Raw genomic sequence first — 25,514 nt, forward strand, 5'->3', positions numbered from 1 at the left:
AGGGATGGTGATGTTTTTTAATAAACTCGGAGTATTAAAAACACTTGGAGCCAAATTTATTTATCAGCAGCATCACTAGTAACAAAAACACAATTTAGTTTTCGCTGTAAAAATCGATTAAACTGAATTTACGTGTTTCCTGTTACTGTGGAGGTCACGTGTTTCCTGTTACTGTGGAGGTCACGTGTTTCCAGTTAGAGTGGAGTTCGCAATATGGCGCTCCCCGGTGGTTGCAGCATGTGCTCTTGAGGTTTGCGCAGACAAAGCTGGATTTTCATTCAAAGAGACTAAAGTAGAACCACCGTTTGGATCGATATCTGCATCGATCTGCCCACCCTTGTCTCCTGGATCGTAGCTGAGATCAGCGTGAACCACGTGGGTCTCTGCTCCCTGATCTGTTTCCTGTGTTTGGAAAGAGTTGCAGCTTCATCGCGGAGTTTCTCTCGGTTTGTGGGCTCATCTAAAGGTAAGCACCGAGCTAACTTTACTGTGAGTTCAGTTCATGTTGAGTTTAGCTCCTGAATGAGGTCTTCTGCTGCTCTCCTCGGTGTCTGTTCACAGTTTATTGTGAACACGTTGAGGGAAGAGTGAGAGAGTGTTTGGAGAAAAACACCAACTAATCATTAGCTCAGCATGCTGGGAGAAGTTGGAGCAGAAAAGTCTTTTCATTGTCCCTGCAGCTGTTTTTCTGCCTGCACCAAACCTCTACAGCCTCATTTCTATTTGAAGTGATAACAGGAAATGGATGAGAGCGATCTGCTGCAGTATCAGGGTCACAATAAACTTTATTGTCCAGCTGCTGTGGATGAACACATGAGAGGGAGTGAACTCCTACAAAGTCTCATTTTAATGAGTCTGGCTGCTGTAAAGTGATGCACAGGAAGATGTTAACAAAAACTAATGAAACAGAGATGAAAGTAAACAGTGTTCATATTTGAAAGCACAGAGAATAAAATATATTGTGGTGGTTAATGTGCAGGAGAGTGTGAAGAATGTAATAATGTCTTCCTGTTTCAAACACAGCTGCAGTCAAAGCAGGAAGGAAAGCACTGAAACCACTGATCAAAGCTCATTAATCAAAGACCGCTGATCAATGGCCATGAGTACCATTCAGAGAGTTGGGGAGTCGCTGCAATCACAGCATTTGATCAGTGGTTGTTGATCAATGATCATGAGAATTTGCATATTAATGCTCAATAACTGACCTCCCAGCCCATTGTTCCTTCAGTGGTGCTCGTTTCAGTCATTATGTAAATGCTCTGTTGAAGATTGGGGAAAGCTGCAGTCAGCTGAAACTGAAGAAGTCACTTGGATGAGTGACGAAATGTTTCTCCCACAAAAAGCTACGTCCAGATGAACAGAATCAAAGTTTGGGGAATGGTGGAGGTGGTGGGACTGGGGGGCTGAAGGAGTTGAAAGTGTGGGGTGGGGGAGTAACAGGTCTGTCCCTGTTTGTGGAAACCACAGGAGGAGCTGTTCAGGCTGTTGCTGGGTGTGAATTGTTGATGGAGTCTTTAAACTTGTAGTTGCTGTTTTCCAGACTGAAGCAGAGTCGTTAGCTGAAAACTGGTTTTAGAGGTTCATTCAGGACACCTTCTCAGGCTCTTACAGCCTTACCTGTATCATAACAAAGTGTATAAACCCCAATCCACCTTTAACATGGTCCTTCTCCCAAACCTTCAAATAGGACTTTCTGGCCCTGTCATAGTAAAGGGCTGCTTAGAATATTAGAGCCAATGTCACAAAGTTCCTCCTGAAGTATAAGTGAGTGAGAGAGTTTCCTCACTTTGCAGCACAACACGTCTCACAAGATTTCTACAAGCAATCAGAGTGAAATTTGTACTTTGTGTTGTCAGATGCACATATGAGACACTTTGACTCTTCAGTGCAGTGTGGAGCCTAACAAAGATCTGTTTTGTGTCCCAGCTGATCAGCAGGAGGAGAAGAGTCTGACGGAGCAGCAGAGGAACATTTTCAGCCATCTGGACTCAGCTGAGTCACTACAGAGGAAACAATGAGCTCAACACAGGAGGTGAGGAAAATATCACAGTTTCACCAAATAATCAGTCACGTCTAAAACTCTCATCCTCCCAACCTGTTATATGACTGTGTTGCATATTATGTTGTTTTTTAGAGACCACAGCACATGTTAAAATAAGGAAGGTTTATTCATCAACATTATTAATAATCAAATGGACATTTGTCAGAGTTTTACCCCTGATACTGCTGGATAAACAGAAACTCACTCAGGAACGAGGTCACACAGAGCTCAAGTTTTCACTCGCGAGGGGGAAGCAATTGTCTCCAACCCATTTCAACTTGCTTTCCCCCTGCAGGTTGTTTTTATTGTTTACACACATGAATATTCATAAAGCTTGTTGTAGTATTACCTATGAGAAACTACTATAACTGGTTACAAAGTGATTGGACTGTGCAAGTGTGATTATACATTGTTATACATGAGCTTATACATTATACATGAGCTTCAGTTTAAATGAATCTCTGCTACACTTGATGTAATCTAACTCTGACATGAGCACCACAGTCACTGTGCACCAGTCACACACTGTTCTTTACTTTAAATCCATCACAGTCCAGCAAACGAACCTGTTTATCCTGCACTAACCTGCAGAGGATCTTCATGCAGTCTTTAAATAACACAGTTAATCTGCCTCAGATTGTTTTGCAGCATCTTTCACTATCTGAAAAAACACAATGTCACATGTACAGACCCAATATCTGATTTCAACACATGAGGACTTACATGTAAGCTTTAATCTCCAGTTGATCAAATCCCACTGAGCAGTCCTTCCCTTTAAATCTAACCTCTCTTCTTCCTCTCCTGTCCTGTGTGTCTTATCTTTCTCCGTCTCTGAGTGAAGTTAGCTCTCTTCCTTTTCTCTCCCTGTGATGTACAGCAGCTCGACCTTTAGCGAGCAACACACTGTGAGACAAACTGCACACAAACAGTTTGTGTGTTTGCTGATGTTTGTTGATAGAAACGCTGCATTTGAAATTACCTGTTTGTTCAGGTGCTGTGCAAAAAAGAAAGAAGAACAACGTCTCACTTTAACTCCTGACTATGACTCACAGTTTTGCCTCTTTCATCTCTTTTTATGTTTCATACCCTGGTGATTAGTACACGATCAGGATTGTCTTTCATGTCTTACTTTTCCCGTTTCTCAAGTTGGTTTGATGTTTGATGCCTGCAGTGATGAAATAAACCCCTCAGATGCCTTAAAAGTAACACATGTTTTGCAAATGTAAGGAGTACAAAATACAATTTTCTTTTTCTAATGTAGGGAGCAAAAGTAAAATATTTTCCTTCACTGAATCAACTTTTAAATGTTACATTGTAATTATTAATATTGAAAAATGACAAAATGATAGAAATATATAATAGGAAACATAAAAGTATAGACTTGGTAAACATTTATACTTTTCTGAGTGTGTTAGCATGCTAGCATTAATAACTGTGTACAGCAGGAGGGAAGGGCTTGATTTTAGTGTTTGAACAGTCATGAATTATTTTTAACACCAGGTTGGATGTAATGTGTTAGAACTACCAGCAGGTGGGGATAAGAGACCTTTAAGGTGTTTGGTGCCACACTCCACCTTCAGGTTTAAAACTAGTGTTAATGGAGGGAGTTTGAAGGTTGAGTTTGTTCCACGACTGCATTTCACTCACTGCCTCTGTTTGTATCTCTGTCACTGCAGGACCAACATGGAGCGAGAAGTCAGCGCTCTCAGGAGGCCGACAAACCTCACAGAAGAAAGAGAGAGGAAACACACATCTGTGACGTGTGTGGGATGGGTTTTACTGTGAAGGCTTCACTAAAACGTCATCAGGTCATCCACACTGGAGTTAAAGCGTTCAGCTGTGACTTGTGTGGAAAGTCTTTCACCTGGAAGGATTCCCTAAAAACACACCAACTCATCCACAGTGGAGTTAAAGCGTACAGCTGTGATCAGTGTGGCAGAGCTTTTACTCACAGTAGGAGCTTACAGAGGCATCTAGTTACCCACTCTGGAATTAAGGCATACAGCTGTGACATCTGTGGGAAAACTTTCAGCCAGATAGGGAGCCGAAATAGACACCTAAGCATTCACACCAGACATGATGTGTACTGCTGTGATCAGTGTGGCAGACAGTTTATAACCAACAGGCAGTTACAACAACACATGTTTACCCACACTGAGGGATGACCTTATAAATGTGACCTATGTGAGAAGACTTTTAAAGCTCCACATCACCTAAGACAACACCAACAGATGCACAACAGAAAGGGACTCTACAAGTGCAGTTACTGTGAGGTATGTATTTATATTGTTATCTTGTCATTTTAGCCTGACTGTTTGGAACAACTCTGCTCATTAAACTGTGTTAGCATGTTAGCAATTCTACTGCATGGAAAAGCAGCTCTGAGTGATTATTCAGATTTTCATTTCAGTTATGATTTTTGTTTACACGATCATTAAAAACTAAAAGTGCTGAAAATTAATATGATGGTGTTATTTAATGTTCAGGCAGTTTCCTGGTATATAATGATATTGTTATTATTTCAGCATAAAAGGCCTTTTGTTTACAGAGCCTGATTCCTCTGTTAGGAGCACATGTAATAAAATAAAACACAAATGAAAATAAGCACAAAACCAAAACATTCTGTAATCTTCTCTTATGGTTAACAAAGTTGTATCGTTACGTAATGGTATTGTAATATTGTAGCAGTAGTATCATTGCTTGTTTTTAACTTTAGTACTTTTAGACATTAGTGTTAAAATACTAATTTAATGTTATAATTGCAGTGTCATGGGGGTAGTAGTGTTTGTCTTGTGTCCCATTGAGCTGAGTGTTATAACTGCACAGTTACAGTGTTATTAATGCAGTATTAAATGAGTATTACTGCAGTTAGTAGTTTAGCACTGCGTTGGTACCCTGCAAATATTAGCATAGTAGTACTTTAGTGTAACTCAGATGTTACTGTAGGGCTGCTCGATTATAGCAAAAATGATAATCACGATTATTTTCACTGAAATTGAGATCACGATTATTTGACGATATTTATTTAACCCTTTAAGACCTACCATAGAACCAAGTCAGCCAGAGCTTATATTATTTTTTTTACATGTTGTAGTGCCATTTGTGGGAGCATTTCAAGTTGCTATACATCAATACAACTGTTATAGCCCATATTTTAATAATATGTATGTATTAAGTCCATAGTAATTACATTAATTGCAAAAAAGTGCAATAAACTAGAAAAAAATTGAAAATCGTTTTTGTTTTTTTTACATATATTTCTACTTGGAGAAATTTAAGAGGTTTATCCCTCAAAACTTTAAATACAAAAAAGTTGCAAAAAATAGTTTACAACAACAGGAAATTTATTTTGAGTGTCTTCCATAGTTTTATTTTGGAGATACAGCAATTTTTATATACTGCAGGAAAAACAAAAAAAACAATCCTATGATGCAAATTTGCAAAGAAAACAGCAGGTGCATCAAAATAAACTATTTCCAGCAGTGCAATTCGAGTTCTAAGCATCACAGAAACTATTCAGAAAAGTCAAACATGACTTATAAAAACACCAGTATAGGCTTTTAAGGCCTACAAGTAAAAAACTACATTTTCCGCGAAAATGACGTCACTTCCGGTTTGGGCAGGAAATGCGATAGTTCGCATTGACGTCTTTTTCAATGTGGGAAGTGTTACGAACAGCTGATCGGATCGGCAAAGCGTGTTTCTGGAATATTATGTTTTTGTTCCTGCAAGCGCTTTTTATGCAATTTTTGCAAAGCTATATGTGGAAGGAAACCGTGACCTAGGACAAGCTCATGGGATAAGATGTAAGTACAACTCCTCTAGTTTCATATGGAAAAAATTTATTGCACTAGCTTAGCGGCTTAGCAGGATTTAAAAATAGTTACACAAAACGGAGCTTGCTGCTCTGACTGGCTTTACAGGGTTAACAATAACAATGTATTGAATAATGACTTTAAAAAATAATGTAAAATAGTGTGCAAATACTGATAACAGTGCAAATGTTTGCAATATAAGAAATAAATGAAAAATGTAAACATCTATGTTTAGTGAACTTTGCAGTGTTGCTCTGTGGTGCAGCTACTACACCATAGCAAAGTTTACACACTGTGTCTACTTGATCCACGTCTGACTCCGCGAACCTATAATGTTTCCACACCACTGAAGTTTTTTTTTTTTTTTTTTTTACCTCTTTTCAACCAACGGCAGTTACTCTTCTCTCCAAATAACTTCTGCTTAGCTCTCCGAGCTTCCCTCAGGTCCCCTTAATTGTTGTGACGGTGTTCGAAATGCAGAGAGGTGCGCTCGATTTGCCACACGGAGCAGCGCGAGAGTAAAGCATGAGGGAGGGGCTAATAATCGGCTCAGTCATTTTTAATGATCGTTGAAAACCCAGATCGTAATCGTGATTAAAATTCGATTAATTGAGCAGCCCTATGTTACTGTAACATGAAATAAGTATTACTGTAGTATTATGGTGGTAGTATTGTAGTTATTGCAGCCCAGTAAACTGAGTGTGTTGAAACAGTCAAATGTAATTGGACGTCTGCAGAGATGCTCTTTATTTCAGGCGACGTTCAGGATAAAAATGTTGAAGGACTGACTTACACTGTCTTTGTGTCTTTGTTTAGAAGCAGAGCGACACAGATGGATCCAGTTCTCAACCCTGTCATTACTGTGGTGGTGGGAAAGAGTTTGTCTGTGACCTTTGTGGAATAACTTTCAGTGATCAATACACCCTAAAAAGACATCAATGTAAACACACTGGAGACAAACTGAAATACTGCAAAGAATGTGGGAGAAGCTTCACCACATCACATCACTTAAAGTGTCATGAACTGATTCACAGTGGGGTGAAAAAGCACCTCTGTGATCAGTGTGGGTCATGCTTCACCACTGCAGTCAACCTTAAAACACACAAACGAGTCCACACAGGAGAGAAACCATACAAGTGCAGACACTGTGACAAAAGCTTCTCACATTCAAGTAGTCGTAACAATCATGAACATACACACATGGAAGGAAACTACAGCTGTGACCAGTGTGACAAGAGCTTCAGGAATCTCAGTTCATACTCCGAACACAAACGATCCCACGTTACTAATAAACTGTTTCACTGTTACCAATGTGCCAAAACATTCACTTCATTATGGGCTCTGTGCAAACATCAGCGTGATCACTCAGGGCTGAAATCACTCCCATCACAGTGAATCTGCAGAGACAGAAAGATCCTCTACTGGTTTCAGGGTCAGACTTAAAACCCTTGAGATCAGGCTCCACAGAGTTCAGATGTAAAAATGTGATGAGGCAGCTGTGAATGAACATGTTCGTCTTGTGTACTGAGAAAAATTAAACAGCTGATGAGTAGATAAACATGTTAAACTGTGTTATAGACAGGATGCACCTAGCTGCTACTCAGGTGCGTATGTGTGTCAAAAATTACGAATGCGTAATGACATTTATGTTACCAAGCGCCTTTGCGTACTTGACCATCTCATTCAACCTGACACGGGTTGCTGCAGCTTCTTTGGTGTTTCGCCACCACCTAAGAAACACCAACCAGAGCCAGAGCCGAAGAAAAGACTTTTTTCGAATAAGTGACTTTGGGGATGCTTTCCGATGGATCTGTGGACATCACAAAAGTCGAGCAGGAAATCATTTACATTGTGTCTGTGTCCAGCAAAGGAGAGTTTAACCCTGACTTTCTTGGACTGATTGAACTGGGTGCTGACCGCACCGCGTAGGGATGGACTTGTGAGACTTCTTGAGGACACAGGCTTGGATGACTGGACAACAACGTTGGTCGCTGCGTGCACAAACGAGGCTGCTATCAACGTGGGTATCTTCAATGGCGTTGTGCCAAAACACCGGCAACTTGCTACAGTTGGAGACTCTCTTGTGCACATTCTGTGCACAGCACACACACTGGAGAATTGCTTAACATCAGTTGATCGCAAGGTTCCTAACTGTGAGACGTTTAATCGCTGTGTGGTCAAGCTGATGCAGTTTTATTTGCAAAAAAAGTGGAGCAAAAAAAAAAAAAATGCTACACTGAAGAAGCTGTGTGAAGAAAATGGGATCCCCTTTGTAAAACTGGGTATGTTTCATAATACCAGGTGGTCTTCATGGAGGTCATTTGTTTCGTACCAATTCGCGAGAGTTGAGGCTCGAAGATGAAATGTATGGTTTTCAGGGTTTTTATCGTTAACTCTGTTTCCCTGGGACTTCTCCCGTGTGTTATGAATAAATTTCAAATATTTACATGTTACCATAGTGACCAGAGAGCATTAAGGGGCAGAAAGGAGGATGTTACTCTCAGTGTTGTTGGTGCATTTCAGGAGGAGGCTGCTAATAAAGTTAGTGAATACAGGTTTATTATTATATTTACAAAATACCGCAGTTTTTGTCTTGGTCATATCATTTTATTCTGTTGTATTTATCTTCAACACCTTAAATGCCGGTCCGGGAAAATATGTGACTGTTGGAAAACAATTCACACAATACACATCACAGCAAAGCACCTCCCACATGGTTCTAAGACAAGGCACTATGCGTGTGTATGTGTAAACATCTGTATGCATGTGAGAATGTGTGTGTGTGTGTGTCTCTGTGTGCGTGTCTTCCAACTGTTTCTAACAACATCCTTAGTCATAATCTCCCCCACACCCAATATATGGTTCAATTCCTTTACTGGTTCAGCATACACAAGGCAGTGAAGTCATACAAAGGGCAGGAAGCTTACCAAACATCAAACAAACCTTCACAAGGGTGTGCTTGTGATAAAACACTACAGCCAACGGGAAATTGTGAAGAAACAAGCAGCATTTCAGTGATATTGGAGGCAGCAAAGCTGAGTAGAGAATTTATAAAGTTAGGATCTGAATACCTGTTTTTATTTTTTAGCCATTTTCCATTGTAGACTACGTTTCAAATTTATCCAGGCCTTAAAGTTCATGTGTGTTCTGCTTAGCAGTAGGAAATCAACAAAAATAAGGCTTTTATGGTGTAAAAAAGAAAAAATTGCTTTCTTGAAAAGACTAAATTTACAGGTTAGTAGAGGTGCAACGGATCACGGTTTATCCGAAATCCGATCCCACGCCACGATTCGGTACGCACGTGATCTGAAGATTCGAAAAAGAAAAAAAAGGTATGTGTATGGTGCACATGGTCAGTCTGTCAAGCAATCCGGTTGTTCAGTGATGACGCGACGAATCCTACTTCCGGGCCTAAAGTAGTCTGCGTTTAATATGGCTTTTGTGTTGTTAACATGTTTAATGTTATGTATTTTCTTCTATTTGATCTCAAAAAGCTCCTAAAACAGTCAGTGATCCCTGTTGACCTCCCTCGGCTTTTATTACCGCTAATCATTTATTTAAGCTCAGTTTTTAAAACCTTAGGCTGTAACTACAGCCCAGCCCATGCAGCAGTATATGAATGACTAACCTCGTATTGTGGATGGATTATCTCAGTTGTTCTCCTGGCTGAAGTTTGGTCCTTTTACAGCATCCTGCCATGCGATTACATTTGTTCCTGACCACCGAGAACACTCACGTTAACTTTTATCGAGTGGGAAAAAAAGTTAGCTTGTTTATATTATGCTAACATAGCTGTGTCGCTAGCGGTCACATAGCACATCATTATATACCAGCTAGCCCAACTTCAGTAACCCTAAAAACGTCACTGCTGTTTAGTTTTCTGTCTTCATTTATGCTGGAAGTGATAACAGAGCTGTACATTTTAATTTGTTTCCAAAACCCCGCAGTTAGGACATGCTATATTGTATTTAGATAGAAGCTAGCGAGCTAACTCCCTGCTAACGTCTAACTCCGTTAAATGTCATAAATTCCGTTTTCATGGATGCCTGGATGTTAAACTCAATTGTTACACCTGGTAGAGCAGAACGCTGATCATTTTATTAAAGATGAAAGACTTTAGACAGTTTTTCAACTCTCAGTAATGCCATAGTGATCGTTTGATATATGGACCTGCAGCGGAGTTTAGACCCAGACACGGCTAGTGACGTCAGACTGAACAACCGGATAGTTATGGTCAGCGCTAGCAGTCCAAGTGCCGGAGCAGAGGAGGTTGCGGCATTTAAGCAGCCCTTTGCTGCCCAATCCAACCGGGCTAAAGCTATTACAAAAGACAAGAGGCCGTATTCCGTTGTGCAAAACAAGGGGTTTAAACTATGATGAACATGCTTAAGCCACGCGACTTCCCAACTACAAATGGGTGGACCTCCAGGGCAACGGCCTGTACTGCCCTATAGATTACATTAGATTAGATGAAACTTTATTTATCCCTCGGGTGGGTTCCGCCGGGAAATTCAGTTTCCTGTAACACAGCACCGACAGAAGTTGCAGAATGTGAGCAGAAATATACCACATATATAAATACAGAGAATACAAAATGGATAAATAGAATAAATAGGAATAAGAATACAAGGGAACGGCACATTTCAAATATTGTGAGTCTATTACACCGTTGGTTATTAACAAAAACTATTGCACAGTGAAAAGGCACTACAGCTTACTTGTTCCCCCCTCCTCTGTCCCCGTTTCCCCTCCCTCTCCCCTCCAGCAAGGAGTTAAACAGTTTGATGGCGTGTGGGACAAAGGACTTTTTAAGTCTGCTGGTCCTTGACTTTGGGAGAACCAACCTCTCACTGAACAGACTCCTATGGTTGTTTATGGCCGTGTACAGAGGATGCCCAGCATGGTCCATAATGTCCATATTGCACCTTAATTTGTTTTTATATAAGTGCGTGGAATGAGTCTTCAGTTGAATGTTTTTTTAATAGGCAAAAATACTTGAATTTTTCTTTTTTTTCTACTTTTGCTGATCCGAAAAGTGATCCCATCCGTGACTTAAAACCATGATCCAATCCGAACCGTGAGATTTTTGATCACTGATGTAATTAATTAATAATCCGCTCAAAACGTTGTTTTCCATATTGTTAGTAAAAAATATTGTCAAGTAAGGGGGCACAATGTGGTTTAATTCTGCTAGGCCTGGTTGTTTTAGGATGTAAACTCAAACTGTACATAGTGTTTAGAAATTCGTTGGTCATTTTATGTTTGTTTGTTTTTTTATTCAACAGGTCAATATTAAAATCACCACAGATAAACATAAATTTTTGATTTGTTTTAGAGAATATTTCTTCTATGAAGTCATTAAATAGAGAAAGGTGTTCTATATATACAGCTAGTTTTTTCTAGATTTTTCTCTCTTTCCTTATAAATTTCAATTGTTATACCATCTAATAAATTATCAATCGCAGTTGTCATACTTTCCATCACCTTGTAATTTAGGTTTTTATCCACATGCACAGCTACTCCCCCTCCACTTTTGTTCCTTCTATTTACAAAATTCACATCAAATCCCACCAGTTCAAAGTCCAGTCCTTTCTCAGCATTGGTCCATGTTTCAGAAATGGCAATAATTCCAAATGGATTTGTCAACTCATTTAGATATTCCTTTATATTGTTGAAGTTGGCACACAGACTTCTGCTATTAAAATGGATTATTGATCATTTATTTTCCATGTTGATGGTGTGTTTAAACTGTTCATCAGTGAAGTAGCAGCAGTTATTGCTGATGTTATAGAAGAAATTATTTTCCGGGTCTATATCCTTTTCTAAGTCTAGAACATTATGGTCTGTGTATCGAAATGTTCTCAGATCCAGATTATCATAAAGAGAATTCCAATGAGTTATATTGATATTGTTGCCAGATGCAGATGAAGCTCTTTTAGACTGTGCCATGTGTTGTGTTGTGTGTCACGTCACATGTGTATTCATACCTCCAGTGTAAGTTGAACCTCAGTATTTGTCCAGCTCCTCCATATTTCTGTTGACCAACACTTTGGCTTGTTCCGGTGTTCCATTGAGTTTAATGAATACTTTACAGTTGCTGGTCCATGTACTCTGAATTTTTCCCTGTTTCTTCAAGTAACGTGCTTTCCTGGCAATGTCCGCATTTCTTTTTATCAGATGTTCATTCATGAAGACATCGGCTCCTTTCAGTTTCTTTCCTTGTTTTAACAGTGCTGTTTTGTGTTTTCTGTTAGCAAATCTCACAATGATGGCTGGTTTGTCACCGTCATTTTTTCGGGGTAGAGGGTGGCAAGCCTCAATGTTGTTATAATTCACTTCCACACATTTGGACCGTAGACAGGTAACCACTTGAAGCTCCGTGGAGTTGACATCTTTCTCTCCTGGCCCTCCTAAAGAGATTGAAAATGTGACGTCACTCAGGGGTAAAACCGCAAAGAATTCTAGGAACTCGTGGCAAGAGGTACTAGCGCACGCAGGCTTTCAATTGAAATCAGTTATACAGCGATAAAAAGAAACACAAAAAATGGCAAGAAGCTGTTGTATTATTAACTGCAATAACCGGTCGCATGACAGCCATGGAAAGCCGACGGGTAAAGAGATCGATTGTTATCGGATTACGTCGTTGAAGAGAAATTGTTCGAGCCATGTTTCCGAAGTAACAAAGAGGCGACTGGATTGCAGCCATTCAAAGACCAAATATAACGTCCCAGAACACTCCAGCTCACAGGTTAGTCTGCTCCAAGCATTCCCACAAAGGTCAGTCTGCTGTTGTAGTTAATGCGTCATTTCTCTTAACATAATTGGTGATATAGGTTACAAGCAAGTCTGGCGCTGAACAGAAATTGTCGCACTCTGCTCCTTTGTTTATTGTGCATAAATAGTGAATTGTCCTGACACAATATTGTGTTTCGCTTCTGTTATTACCATGGTACATTGACAAAAACATATACTTTTATTCACAGGATAAAACAGTTGTTTTGTATCACTAATTGCCCAGTACGATTACAACATACAATATTATTGTCACTGCTACATTTCTGTGATGCTACCAGAAATTATTTCCACTACTAATTAATTACCGTTGAGCTCAAAGGTCCTATTAATAAATGGTTAACGAATGCGTATTTATGAAGACGATTTGTGAGACTGGTAAACTTATAATATGTACGATGGTCTTTACTTTCTACACGGTGCATTTCAAGGTCCTGTACCCATCTGTCGGTAAACTGTACCTGTGCTTGTTGCAGTGACCTGAAGTTACTAAACTTCACGAGTGTATGCACTCACTCCAAGAAGCGTATAATTATAAATATGAGCGTGGTGAAAGTTGGACAGCACGCTAAAGTATTTTGTCCCTCTGTGTGCTCATAAGGGTCTGACCCTTTCACTGGTTTGATTTTTTTCCTCGTATCTTTTCTTTGACTTTTCATCAAGTCTGTCTTTGTACGGACCGGCATTGTTCTCCTTCGTTTTGTACATACCTTTTTGGGGGGCAAAGAAAAAGCAAGAATTTATTGGAACCGAAGAATGAACGTTTTGCGGTGCTGCAAATGCTTGCATTTGATGCAGGTACTTGGATTGTTTTGCCACGAGTTCACGGCATGCAATGCGCGAAAGTCACGTGGTCTGTCAATCTCTATATTGTCAGCTGCGACCCCCCCCCCCCCCCGGGCGTTTGACCAGGGTTTGATGTGAAGCCCCGTAATGATGACATCGTTCATCCGGGTATACTGCTCCAAATCCACCACTCTGTTCTCCTGGTACGCCAGCCGCCGATCCTTCTCTGCGTTCTGTACGCGGAGAGCCTTAACTTCCTCGACCAGGTCCAGGATGGCTTTCTGCTGCAGTTTGACAGCAGAAATCTCCTCTGTCATAAACTCCAGCAGCTTCTTAATATCGTCGCCTTCCTCAGCTGACAGAACTTTTTTCGGGCCCATGCTGAGAGACGCTCTTCAAGCATCTTTGCTCCATCAAAGCCATCAGAGGCAGATTCCAGTGTAAACGCTGTTCCCACATGAAAAACTGGACTGATCCACCTCCTGCTGTCAGACCTGCAGGGTTTAGGCCTGTGGTGTTCTCTTCTGTCTTATACTGAACACAAACTATTTTTTTGGACTGGCACAAATAATTTGTGTGCCTTCTTATTTGATGCAGAACACCTATTTGTTCTGTAAATACATTTAAATTGTTATATAAAAACACCTGAGGGATTGGCTGCATTTTTAAGCGAATAGTACCAGATAACTGTTGTTTGCAAAACGTGCAGAATTTTTAGAAATGTACAATTTTGTATTTGCATTTCAAGTTATGAAAATGATTCTTCAAACATTTTTATGGGTTTCACAGGAAAAAATTTAACTTTTTTCTACTCTGAGTTTGAATTTTTGCTTGAACTTAGATAACTTGTGCTAATATAGTATGCCGAAATGTAAAAAATAACTCAAATTTCAGATATTTGAGGTTGTGCTGAAAAGATTATACCAAACAAGGCGAGATAAACTGTTTTTATAATAATAATAATAATAATAATAATAATAATAATGTAGAGGTAAAATCAAAAGTAGTCAAAAATGGCAAATTATACTTGGACCCCGGAGGGTTCAGCAATTACTTTGGTGTTCCTCCACAGAAATGTCAGAAGTAGTCTGAACTGCAAAAGAAGCACGTATTCTGGTTGCAGGAGGTGAGCTGGCTTCAAACAAATGATTTTCATGGCATATTCTGCACCACGTCTCTGGGCGATCAAAGAGAAGAGGAAACTATATTACACTGCCAGTGGCGGACTCCCTCAGACATCGGTGCGTTGGTGGTTCGTTGTGTCTGGGGATGGGCGTCCAGGTACACACCGGCTCACTCCTTGGCGGCCGCTTATCGGGGCCTGGATCCTGGGGCTCGCTCGGGCCACCTCGGAGGTGGGGTGCCCACGGCCTCTCGGCCTGGGGCTCGGTCACTCAGGCACAGCTGGCTGCTGGCAGAGCTCACGGGCGCGTCACTGCAACTCCCCCTGGCTTCTGCTCCGCGGCTGCTGAGTGAGCCCTCATCTGGGACTCTCCTCAGCTCTTTCTGGGACAGTGGCGCAGCTGCCCCTCTGTTGGTCTTCCTTGGTCTCTTGTGTTCTGGGGGCCTCTGGATGTCTGGAGTTTTGATCTCCTCCATACCTGGAGGACGGGGCTGTGGCCCCCCCACACCCTCTAGCAGATCATTGCATGAAGGAACCTTTTAAAAAAACAAGCGTGTCCATGCTCACAGGTGTACACACGGGTGATCACACCCACAAACTACACCCTTTTTGGCTCCTACCTCAAAGCACACTGTGTTCTGTTGATCTTATGTGCTGCACAATAATGTTTAATATTTAGTATTTACTGTCATATTCCCATATATCATTGTGATGTTGTTTATTCTATTACTCTTGTTCTCTTCTGCTTGTTTTCTTTTTTCTTTCTCAACAGATGATCGATATATGCATTTTCTTTTTCTTTTCTTTTTTTTCCTGCCCATTGTGTTGGTTTTTGTTTTTTGCCCTTCTCCCCCGTCCCTCTTCTCAGCTGTTTCTCTTTCTTTCTCCCCTTCTTTCCCCCAGCCAAGTCTGTCCCGTATTCAGCAAGTGAAAATAAAATAAACAATAAAAGGTGAATCAAATGGACCATTATGGCAAGGCTGGGATGGTCAATTTGGTAAAGTAAATCCGTTGGGCATCTTTCTTTGCCTTTAGACAACAATTCTGATGGCAAAAGAGCCAAACGGGACAGGAAAAAAAAAAGAAAAGAAAAAGGAAACTATATTACACTGTGAGAGGGCGACTGATCCAAAACATAAACACAAAACTGAAACTGGATCTTATTGTAAGGTTATCGGGCCTTATTCCAGTTTGAGGGTCGACGTGCCAGTTCACACTCCACACCAGTTGGTGGCAGTAAAGGACAATTTTGTTGTTTGACAACCGCCAATAAACAATGTAAAGAAGACGAAGCGCCTTCCGGGATGACGGAGCTATTTTTTAATCTAAAGCGAGTAAAAGGTTGAATTTGGATGATAAAACAAACTAAACCAACGTTTGGATCGATATCTGCATCGATCTGCCCACCCTTGTCTCCTGGATCGTAGCTGAGATCAGCGTGAACCACGTGGGTCTCTGCTCCCTGATCTGTTTCCTGTGTTTGGAAAGAGTTGCAGCTTCATCGCGGAGTTTCTCTCGGTCTGTGGGCTCATCTAAAGGTAAGCACCGAGCTAACTTTACTGTGAGTTCAGTTCATGTTGAGTTTAGCTCCTGAATGAGGTCTTCTGCTGCTCTCCTCGGTGTCTGTTCACAGTTTATTGTGAACACGTTGAGAGAAGAGTGAGAGAGTGTTTGGAGAAAAACACCAACTAATCATTAGCTCAGCATGCTGGGAGAAGTTGGAGCAGAAAAGTCTTTTCATTGTCCCTGCAGCTGTTTTTCTGCCTGCACCAAACCTCTACAGCCTCGTTTCTATTTGAAGTGATAACAGGAAATGGATGAGAGCGATCTGCTGCAGTATCAGGGTCACAGTCAAAGGAGCTTGCAAAGAAAAGCGTCTGGACTTCTTTAAGTTACTTGAAGACATTGCTGAAAATGTTGAAATGTATTCACTCACTTTTTATTATTATTTGTAAATATGTGTGCAAATGGTTGGTTTTTTTGTACTGTTTTCATCAATAAATCTCAGCAACAAAGGACATACACCCATGTGTGTTGATTTCTCCCTAAGATGGCAAACTGAAACACTCCAAGTTGGTGACTTTTGGAGATTTATTTCCCTGGATGATTGAGAATGCTTCAAGATGAAACACAAAAGGAAGTAAGTTCACAGCTTTTAGCAGCTCCCCCACACATATCGTGATATGAAAAAATCTTATATCGCCCAGCTCTACCTTCAGGCTTAGAGGGAACCTGTTCTGCCCGGTGGTGTAGGGTCCTAATTACTCCATGTTTGTGTTCCAGAGGGTGATGGGAGTCAAAGAGGAGGTACTGGTCCGTATGTGTGGGCTTCCGGTAAACTTCGATGTACTACGGACCAGTACCTCCTCTTTGACTCCCATCACCCTCTGGAACAGGAAGATGTTAACAAAAACTAATGAAACAGAGATGAAAGTAAACAGTGTTCATATTTGAAGCACAGAGAATAAAAATATATTGTGGTGGTTAATGTGCAGCTCCTGGTGATTTGGTGAAGTCGTGTTTTTAATCATGTGAATGTTGGGTTTTATTTTATCTACAGAAGTTTTTCCCACCTGTGATCGTCCAGATTGATTTGTTGGATTGACTTGAATCATGTGAAGGTTTAAAGCTGCACTTCCCCCAAAAAGAATAAAGTATAATCGTTCCTGTGTCAAACACAGCTGCAGTCAAAGCAGGAAGGAAAGCACTGAAACCACTGATCAAAGCTCATTAATCAAAGACCGCTGATCAATGGCCATGAGTACCATTCAGAGAGTTGGGGAGTCGCTGCAATCACAGCATTTGATCAGTGGTTGTTGATCAATGTTCATGAGAATTTGCATATTAATGCTCAATAACTGACCTCCCAGCCCATTGTTCCTTCAGTGGTGCTCGTTTCAGTCATTATGCAAATGCACTGTTGAAAATTGAGGAGAGCTGCAGTCAGCTGAGACTGAAGAAGTCACTTGGATGAGTGACGAAATGTTTCTCCCACAAAAAGCTACGTCCAGATGAACAGAATCAAAGTTTGGGGAATGGTGGAGGTGGTGGGACTGGGGGGCTGAAGGAGTTGAAAGTGTGGGGTGGGGGAGTAACAGGTCTGTCCCTGTTTGTGGAAACCACAGGAGGAGCTGTTCAGGCTGTTGCTGGGTGTGAATTGTTGATGGAGTCTTTAAACTTGTAGTTGCTGTTTTCCAGACTGAAGCAGAGTCGTTAGCTGAAAACTGGTTTTAGAGGTTCATTCAGGACACCTTCTCAGGCTCTTACAGCCTTACCTGTATCATAACAAAGTGTATAAACCCCAATCCACCTTTAACATGGTCCTTCTCCCAAACCTTCAAATAGGACTTTCTGGCCCTGTCATAGTAAAGGGCTGCTTAGAATATTAGAGCCAATGTCACAAAGTTCCTCCTGAAGTATAAGTGAGTGAGAGAGTTTCCTCACTTTGCAGCACAACACGTCTCACAAGATTTCTACAAGCAATCAGAGTGAAATTTGTACTTTGTGTTGTCAGATGAACATATGAGACACTTTGACTCTTCAGTGCAGTGTGGAGCCTAACAAAGATCTGTTTTGTGTCCCAGCTGATCAGCAGGAGGAGAAGAGTCTGACGGAGCAGCAGAGGAACATTTTCAGCCATCTGGACTCAGCTGAGTCACTACAGAGGAAACAATGAGCTCAACACAGGAGGTGAGGAAAATATCACAGTTTCACCAAATAATCAGTCACGTCTAAAACTCTCATCCTCCCAACCTGTTATATGACTGTGTTGCATATTATGTTGTTTTTTAGAGACCACAGCACATGTTAAAATAAGGAAGGTTTATTCATCAACATTATTAATAATCAAATGGACATTTGTCAGAGTTTTACCCCTGATACTGCTGGATAAACAGAAACTCACTCAGGAACGAGGTCACACAGAGCTCAAGTTTTCACTCGCGAGGGGGAAGCAATTGTCTCCAACCCACTTCAACTTGCTTTCCCCCTGCAGGTTGTTTTTATTGGTTACACACATGAATATTCATAAAGCTTGTTGTAGTATTACCTATGAGAAACTACTATAACTGGTTATAAAGTGATTGGACTGTGCAAGTGTGATTATACATTGTGTCAGCATCATGAGCTTCAGTTTAAATGAATCTCTGCTACACTTGATGTAATCTAACTCTGACATGAGCACCACAGTCACTGTGCACCAGTCACACACTGTTCTTTACTTTAAATCCATCACAGTCCAGCAAACGAACCAGTTTATCCTGCACTAACCTGCAGAGGATCTTCATGCAGTCTTTAAATAACACAGTTAATCTGCCTCAGATTGTTTTGCAGCATCTTTCACTATCTGAAAAAACACAATGTCACATGTACAGACCCAATATCTGATTTCAACACATGAGGACTTACATGTAAGCTTTAATCTCCAGTTGATCAAATCCCACTGAGCAGTCCTTCCCTTTAAATCTAACCTCTCTTCTTCCTCTCCTGTCCTGTGTGTCTTATCTTTCTCCGTCTCTGAGTGAAGTTAGCTCTCTTTCTTTTCTCTCCCTGTGATGTACAGCAGCTCGACCTTTAGCGAGCAACACACTGTGAGACAAACTGCACACAAACAGTTTGTGTGTTTGCTGATGTTTGTTGATAGAAACGCTGCATTTGAAATTACCTGTTTGTTCAGGTGCTGTGCAAAAAAGAAAGAAGAACAACGTCTCACTTTAACTCCTGACTATGACTCACAGTTTTGCCTCTTTCATCTCTTTTTATGTTTCATACCCTGGTGATTAGTACACGATCAGGATTGTCTTTCATGTCTTACTTTTCCCGTTTCTCAAGTTGGTTTGATGTTTGATGCCTGCAGTGATGAAATAAACCCCTCAGATGCCTTAAAAGTAACACATCTGTTTTGTAAATGTAAAGAGTACAAAATACAATTTTCTTTTTCTAATGTAGGGAGCAAAAGTAAAATATTTTCCTTCACTGAATCAACTTTTAAATGTTACATTGTAATTATTAATATTGAAAAATGACAAAATGATAGAAATATATAATAGGAAACATAAAAGTATAGACTTGGTAAACATTTATACTTTTCTGAGTGTGTTAGCATGCTAGCATTAATAACTGTGTACAGCAGGAGGGAAGGGCTTGATTTTAGTGTTTGAACAGTCATGAATTATTTTTAACACCAGGTTGGATGTAATGTGTTAGAACTACCAGCAGGTGGGGATAAGAGACCTTTAAGGTGTTTGGTGCCACACTCCACCTTCAGGTTTAAAACTAGTGTTAATGGAGTGAGTTTGAAGGTTGAGTTTGTTCCACGACTGCATTTCACTCACTGCCTCTGTATCTCTGTCACTGCAGGACCAACATGGAGCGAGAAGTCAGCGCTCTCAGGAGGCCGACAAACCTCACAGAAGAAAGAGAGAGAAAAAACACACCTGTGACGAGTGTGGGATGGGTTTTACTGTGAAGGAGTCACTAAAACGTCATCAGGTCATCCACACTGGAGTTAAAGTGTTCAGCTGTGACTTGTGTGGAAAGTCTTTTTCCTGGAAGAGTGCCCTAAAATCACACCAACTCAGCCACAGTGGAGTTAAAGCGTACAGCTGTGATCAGTGTGGCAGAGCTTTTACTCACAGTAGGAGCTTACAGAGGCATCTAGTTACCCACTCTGGAATTAAGGCATACAGCTGTGACTTTTGTGGAAAAACTTTCAGCCACATAGAGACCCGAAATACACACATACGCATTCACACCAGACATGTTGTGTACTGCTGTGAACAGTGTGGCAGACAGTTTATAACCAACAGGCAGTTACAACAACACATGTTGACCCACACTGAGGGACGACCTTATAAATGTGACCTGTGTGAGAAGACTTTTAAAGCTCCACATCACCTGAGGCAACACCAACTGATCCACACCAGAAAGAAACTCTACAAGTGCAGTTACTGTGAGGTATGTATTTATGTTGTTATCTTGTCATTTTAGCCTGACTGTTTGGAACAACTCTGCTCATTAAACTGTGTTAGCATGTTAGCAATTCTACTGCATGGAAAAGCAGCTCTGAGTGATTATTCAGATTTTCATTTCAGTTATGATTTTTGTTTACACGATCATTAAAAACTAAAAGTGCTGAAAATTAATATGATGGTGTTATTTAATGTTCAGGCAGTTTCCTGGTATATAATGATATTGTTATTATTTCAGCATAAAAGGCCTTTTGTTTACAGAGCCTGATTCCTCTGTCAGGAGCACATGTAATAAAATAAAACACAAATGAAAATAAGCACAAAACCAAAACATTCTGTAATCTTCTCTTATGGTTAACAAAGTTGTATCGTTACGTAATGGTATTGTAATATTGTAGCAGTAGTATCATTGCTTGTTTTTAACTTTAGTACTTTTAGACATTAGTGTTAAAATACTAATTTAATGTTATAATTGCAGTGTCATGGGGGTAGTAGTGTTTTTCTTGTGTCCCATTGAGCTGAGTGTTATAACTGCACAGTTACAGTGTTATTAATGCAGTATTAAATGAGTATTACTGCAGTTAGTAGTTTAGCACTGCGTTGGTACCCTGCAAATATTAGCATAGTAGTACTTTAGTGTAACTCAGATGTTACTGTAACATGAAATAAGTATTACTGTAGTATTATGATGGTAGTATTGTAGTTATTGCAGCCCAGTAAACTGAGTGTGTTAACTGAAACAGTCAAATGTAATTGGACGTCTGCAGAGATGCTCTTTATTTCAGGCGACGTTCAGGATAAAAATGTTGAAGGACTGACTTACACTGTGTTTGTGTCTTTGTTTAGAAGCAGAGCGACACAGATGGATCCAGTTCTCAACCCTGTCATTACTGTGGTGGTGGGAAAGAGTTTGTCTGTGACCTTTGTGGAATAACTTTCAGTGATCAATACACCCTAAAAAGACATCAACGTAAACACACTGGAGACAAACTGAAATACTGCAAAGAATGTGGGAGAAGCTTCACCACATCACATCACTTAAAATGTCATGAACTGATTCACAGTGGGGTTAAAAAGCACCTCTGTGATCAGTGTGGGTCATCCTTCACCACTGCAGTCAACCTTAAAACACACAAACGAGTCCACACAGGAGAGAAACCATACAAGTGCAGACACTGTGACAAAAGCTTCTCACATTCAGGTAGTCGTAACAATCATGAACATACACACATGGAAGGAAACTACAGCTGTGACCAGTGTGACAAGAGCTTCAGGAATCTCAGTTCATACTCCAAACACAAACGATCCCACGTTACTAATAAACTGTTTCACTGTTACCAATGTGCCAAAACATTCACTTCATTATGGGCTCTGTGCAAACATCAGTGTGATCACTCAGGGCTGAAATCACTCCCATCACAGTGAATCTGCAGAGACAGAAAGATCCTCTACTGGTTTCAGGGTCAGACTTAAAACCCTTGAGATCAGGCTCCACAGAGTTCAGATGTAAAAAATGTGATGAGGCAGCTGTGAATGAACATGTTCGTCTTGTGTACTGAGAAAAATTAAACAGCTGATGAGTAGATAAACATGTTAAACTGTGTTATAGACAGGATGCACCTAGCTGCTACTCAGGTGCGTATGTGTGTCAAAAATTACGAATGCGTAGTGACATTTATGTTACCAAGCGCCTTTGCCTACTTGACCATCTCATTCAACCTGACACGTGTTGCTGCAGCTTCTTTGGTGTTTCGCCACCACCTAAGAAACACCAACCAGAGCCAGAGCCGAAGAAAAGACTTTTTTCGAATAAGTGACTTTGGGGATGCTTTCCGATGGATCTGTGGACATCACAAAAGTCGAGCAGGAAATCATTTACATTGTGTCTGTGTCCAGCAAAGGAGAGTTTAACCCTGACTTTCTTGGACTGATTGAACTGGGTGCTGACCGCACCGCGTAGGGATGGACTTGTGAGACTTCTTGAGGACACAGGCTTGGATGACTGGACAACAACGTTGGTCGCTGCACAAACGAGGCTGCTATCAACGTGGGTATCTTCAATGGCGTTGTGCCAAAACACCGGCAACTTGCTACAGTTGAAGACTCTCTTGTGCACATTCTGTGCACAGCACACACACTGAAGAATTGCTTAAAATCAGTTGATCGCAAGGTTCCTAACTGTGAGACGTTTAGTCGCTGTGTGGTCAAGCTGGTGCAGTTTTATTTGCAAAAAAAAGTGGAGCAAAAAAAAAATGCTACACTGAAGAAGCTGTGTGAAGAAAATGGGATCCCCTTTGTAAAACTGGGTATGCTTCATAATACCAGGTGGTTTTCATGGAGGTCATTTGTTTCGTACCAATTCGCGAGAGTTGAGGCTCGAGTATGAAATGTATGGTTTTTAGGGTTTTTATCATTAACTCTGTTTCCCTGGGACTTCTCCCATGTGTTATGAATAAATTTCAAATATTTACATGTTACCATAGTGACCAGAGAGCATTAAGGGGCAGAGAGGAGGATGTTACTCTGTGTTGTTGGCGCATTTCAGGAGGAGCCTGCTAATAAAGTTAGTGAATACAGGTTTATTATTATTACATTTACAAAATACCGCAGTTTTTGTCTTGGTCATATCATTTTATTCTGTTGTATTTATCTTCAACACCTTAAATGCCGGTCCGGGAAAATATGTGACTGTTGGAAAACAGTTCACACAATACACATCACAGCAAAGCACCTCCCACATGGTTCTAAGACAAGGCACTATGTGTGTGTATGTTGTGATATTATTCTGTTATCATATGTTACCTTATATATGTAATCAAAGTAGTTGAATTATGATAACAGCTGTAGGACATATATTATCCTTTAGTTTAGATGGTGTGCTGTGTATGTAGTTTAGTCCTCATTATACTTTTGGGTTAAAAGAACATAATCATTTTTGTAGTTCATCAGATAAGTGTGCATCACTCTGTATCCTTGATCTGCTGTGACTGTCTTGCACTGTTTTCTTGACATGCTTTATTGTTGAATCATAAAAAGAAGGTTGTAAGCAGGAGACTTTGTGTCTAGGGCAGAAGAGACAGACCACATTCCATACCCCCACCTTACAGAGAGCAGAAAGACAGGGAGCCGAGGTCATAATTTAGGCGCCGTAAGAGAGAAAGAATGTGAATGTTTAGGCTTTTACGACTATGTCGGGGCCGCTAGGAGCTATAAGAGGCTGTGTAACCCGTCACCATTTTGAGATTTGCTGTGACCCTCTTCATGCATGTCTCCCCATCATGATGGTTCTAATGCTCATGAGTGTTGAATTGTATGGAAATAAATGATTGTTGATTGAGCATTTATACACCGAGTACTGTCTTTCCTTCAGCCCAAAGATTAAAAGAATTGGGAGATTTTGCAACAATGTGTAAACATCTGTATGCGCGTGTGTGTGTGTGTGTGTGTGTGTGTCTCTGTGTGCGTGTCTTCCAACTGTTTCTAACAACATCCTTAGTCATAATCTCCCCCACACCCAATATATGGTTCAATTCCTTTACTGGTTCACCATACACAACACAGTGAAGCCATACAAAGGGCAGGAAGCTTACCAAACATCAAACACCCCCCCCCCCCCCCCCCCCCCCCCCCCGGAACCTCGAGAGGCTGGGGAGGGGGACAAAGGAATTCCTTTTATCACAGAGTTGAAACAATGTAGAGATGGCAAGCATAAAAATGACAACATTTAACAATTCACTTTAACAAGACAAACTGGGATCATGTCATTATGAGAAAGAAGGAAGGGGGGCAGACGCTCCAAAGACAGCAAGTGCGGTGGTACAGGCCAGGTACACAGAGAGAAGACGGGACCGATTTAAATGCAAGCATGTTGGGAAAATGTGAAGAAACAAGCAGCATTTCAGTGATATTGGAGGCAGCAAAGCTGAGTAGAGAATTTATAAAATTAGGATCTGAATACCTGTTTTTATTTTTTAGCCATTTTCCATTGTAGACAACAACGTTTCAAATTTATCCAGGCCTTAAAGTTCATGTGTGTTCTGCTTAGCAGTAGGAAATCAACAAAAATAAGGCTTTTATGGTGTAAAAAAGAAAAAATTGCTTTCTTGAAAAGACTAAATTTACAGGTTAGTAGAGGTGCAACGGATCACGGTTGATGTGAAATCCAATCCCACGCCACGATTCGGTACGCACGTGATCTGAAGATTCAAAAAAGAAAAAAAAGGTATGTGTATGGTGCACGTGGTCAGTCTGTCAAGCAATCCTGTTGTTCAGTGATGACGCGACGAATCCTACTTCTGGGCCTAAAGTAGTGTGCGTTTAATATGGCTTTTGTGTTGTTAACATGTTTAATGTTATGTATTTTCTTCTATTTGATCTCAAAAAGCTCCTAAAACAGTCAGTGATCCCTGTTGACCTCCCTCGGCTTTTATTACCGCTAATCATTTATTTAAGCTCAGTTTTTAAAACCTTAGGCTGTAACTACAGCCCAGCCCATGCAGCAGTATATGAATGACTAACCTCATATTGTGGATGGATTATCTCAGTTGTTCTCCTGGCTGAAGTTTGGTCCTTTTACAGCATCCTGCCATGCGATTACATTTGTTCCTGACCACCGAGAACACTCACGTTAACTTTTATCGAGTGGAAAAAAAAGTTAGCTTGTTTATATTATGCTAACATAGCTGTGTCGCTAGCAGTCATGTAGCACATCATTATATACCAGCTAGCCCAACTTCAGTAACCCTACAAACGTCACTGCTGTTTAGTTTTCTGTCTTCATTTATGTTGGAAGTGATAACAGAGCTGTACATTTTAATTTGTTTCCAAAACCCCGCAGTTAGGACATGCTATATTGTATTTAGATAGAAGCTAGCGAGCTAACTCCCTAACTCCCTAACTCCCTGCCATAACTATCCATAACCGGATAGTTATGGTCAGCGCTAGCAGTCCAAGTGCCGGAGCAGAGGAAGTTGCGGCATTTAAGCAGC

The 25,514-nt window shown here is 40.7% G+C and overlaps 2 protein-coding genes across 5 annotated transcripts in view; one reads left to right on the plus strand and one right to left on the minus strand.

Annotated features, from left to right (window-relative positions):
• LOC308385627 (uncharacterized protein) overlaps nt 1–12,658 on the minus strand; it is a gene marked incomplete at its 3' end in the record, with an annotated part of 121,348 nt that extends 108,690 nt beyond the window's left edge. The window contains exon 1 of the mRNA XM_080864682.1: nt 9,485–12,658. The remainder of the gene's footprint in view (nt 1–9,484) is intronic.
• Nucleotides 305–23,862, plus strand: LOC308385625 (uncharacterized protein). 4 transcript variants are annotated; one of them, XM_080864674.1, is made up of 5 exons: nt 305–466; nt 16,608–16,697; nt 18,142–18,247; nt 19,916–20,512; nt 21,376–23,862. In XM_080864674.1, exons 3-5 carry the CDS (start codon nt 18,230–18,232, stop codon nt 21,949–21,951), a joined length of 1,191 nt encoding a protein of 396 aa, XP_080720800.1. In that variant the 5' UTR covers nt 305–466; nt 16,608–16,697; nt 18,142–18,229; the 3' UTR covers nt 21,952–23,862. The 4 variants fall into 4 exon arrangements, with proteins under 4 accessions (XP_080720800.1, XP_080720797.1, XP_080720799.1 ...); XM_080864671.1 differs by having other exon boundaries at nt 309–466; nt 21,373–23,862; XM_080864672.1 differs by lacking the exon at nt 305–466 and adding an exon at nt 15,526–16,095 and having other exon boundaries at nt 21,373–23,862.
• Nucleotides 23,863–25,514: the final 1,652 nt, after the last annotated feature.

The sequence above is a fragment of the Rhamphochromis sp. 'chilingali' genome (genome assembly GCF_963969265.1).
Source record: "Rhamphochromis sp. 'chilingali' genome assembly, chromosome: 18".
Classification (NCBI taxonomy): domain Eukaryota; kingdom Metazoa; phylum Chordata; class Actinopteri; order Cichliformes; family Cichlidae; genus Rhamphochromis; species Rhamphochromis sp. 'chilingali'.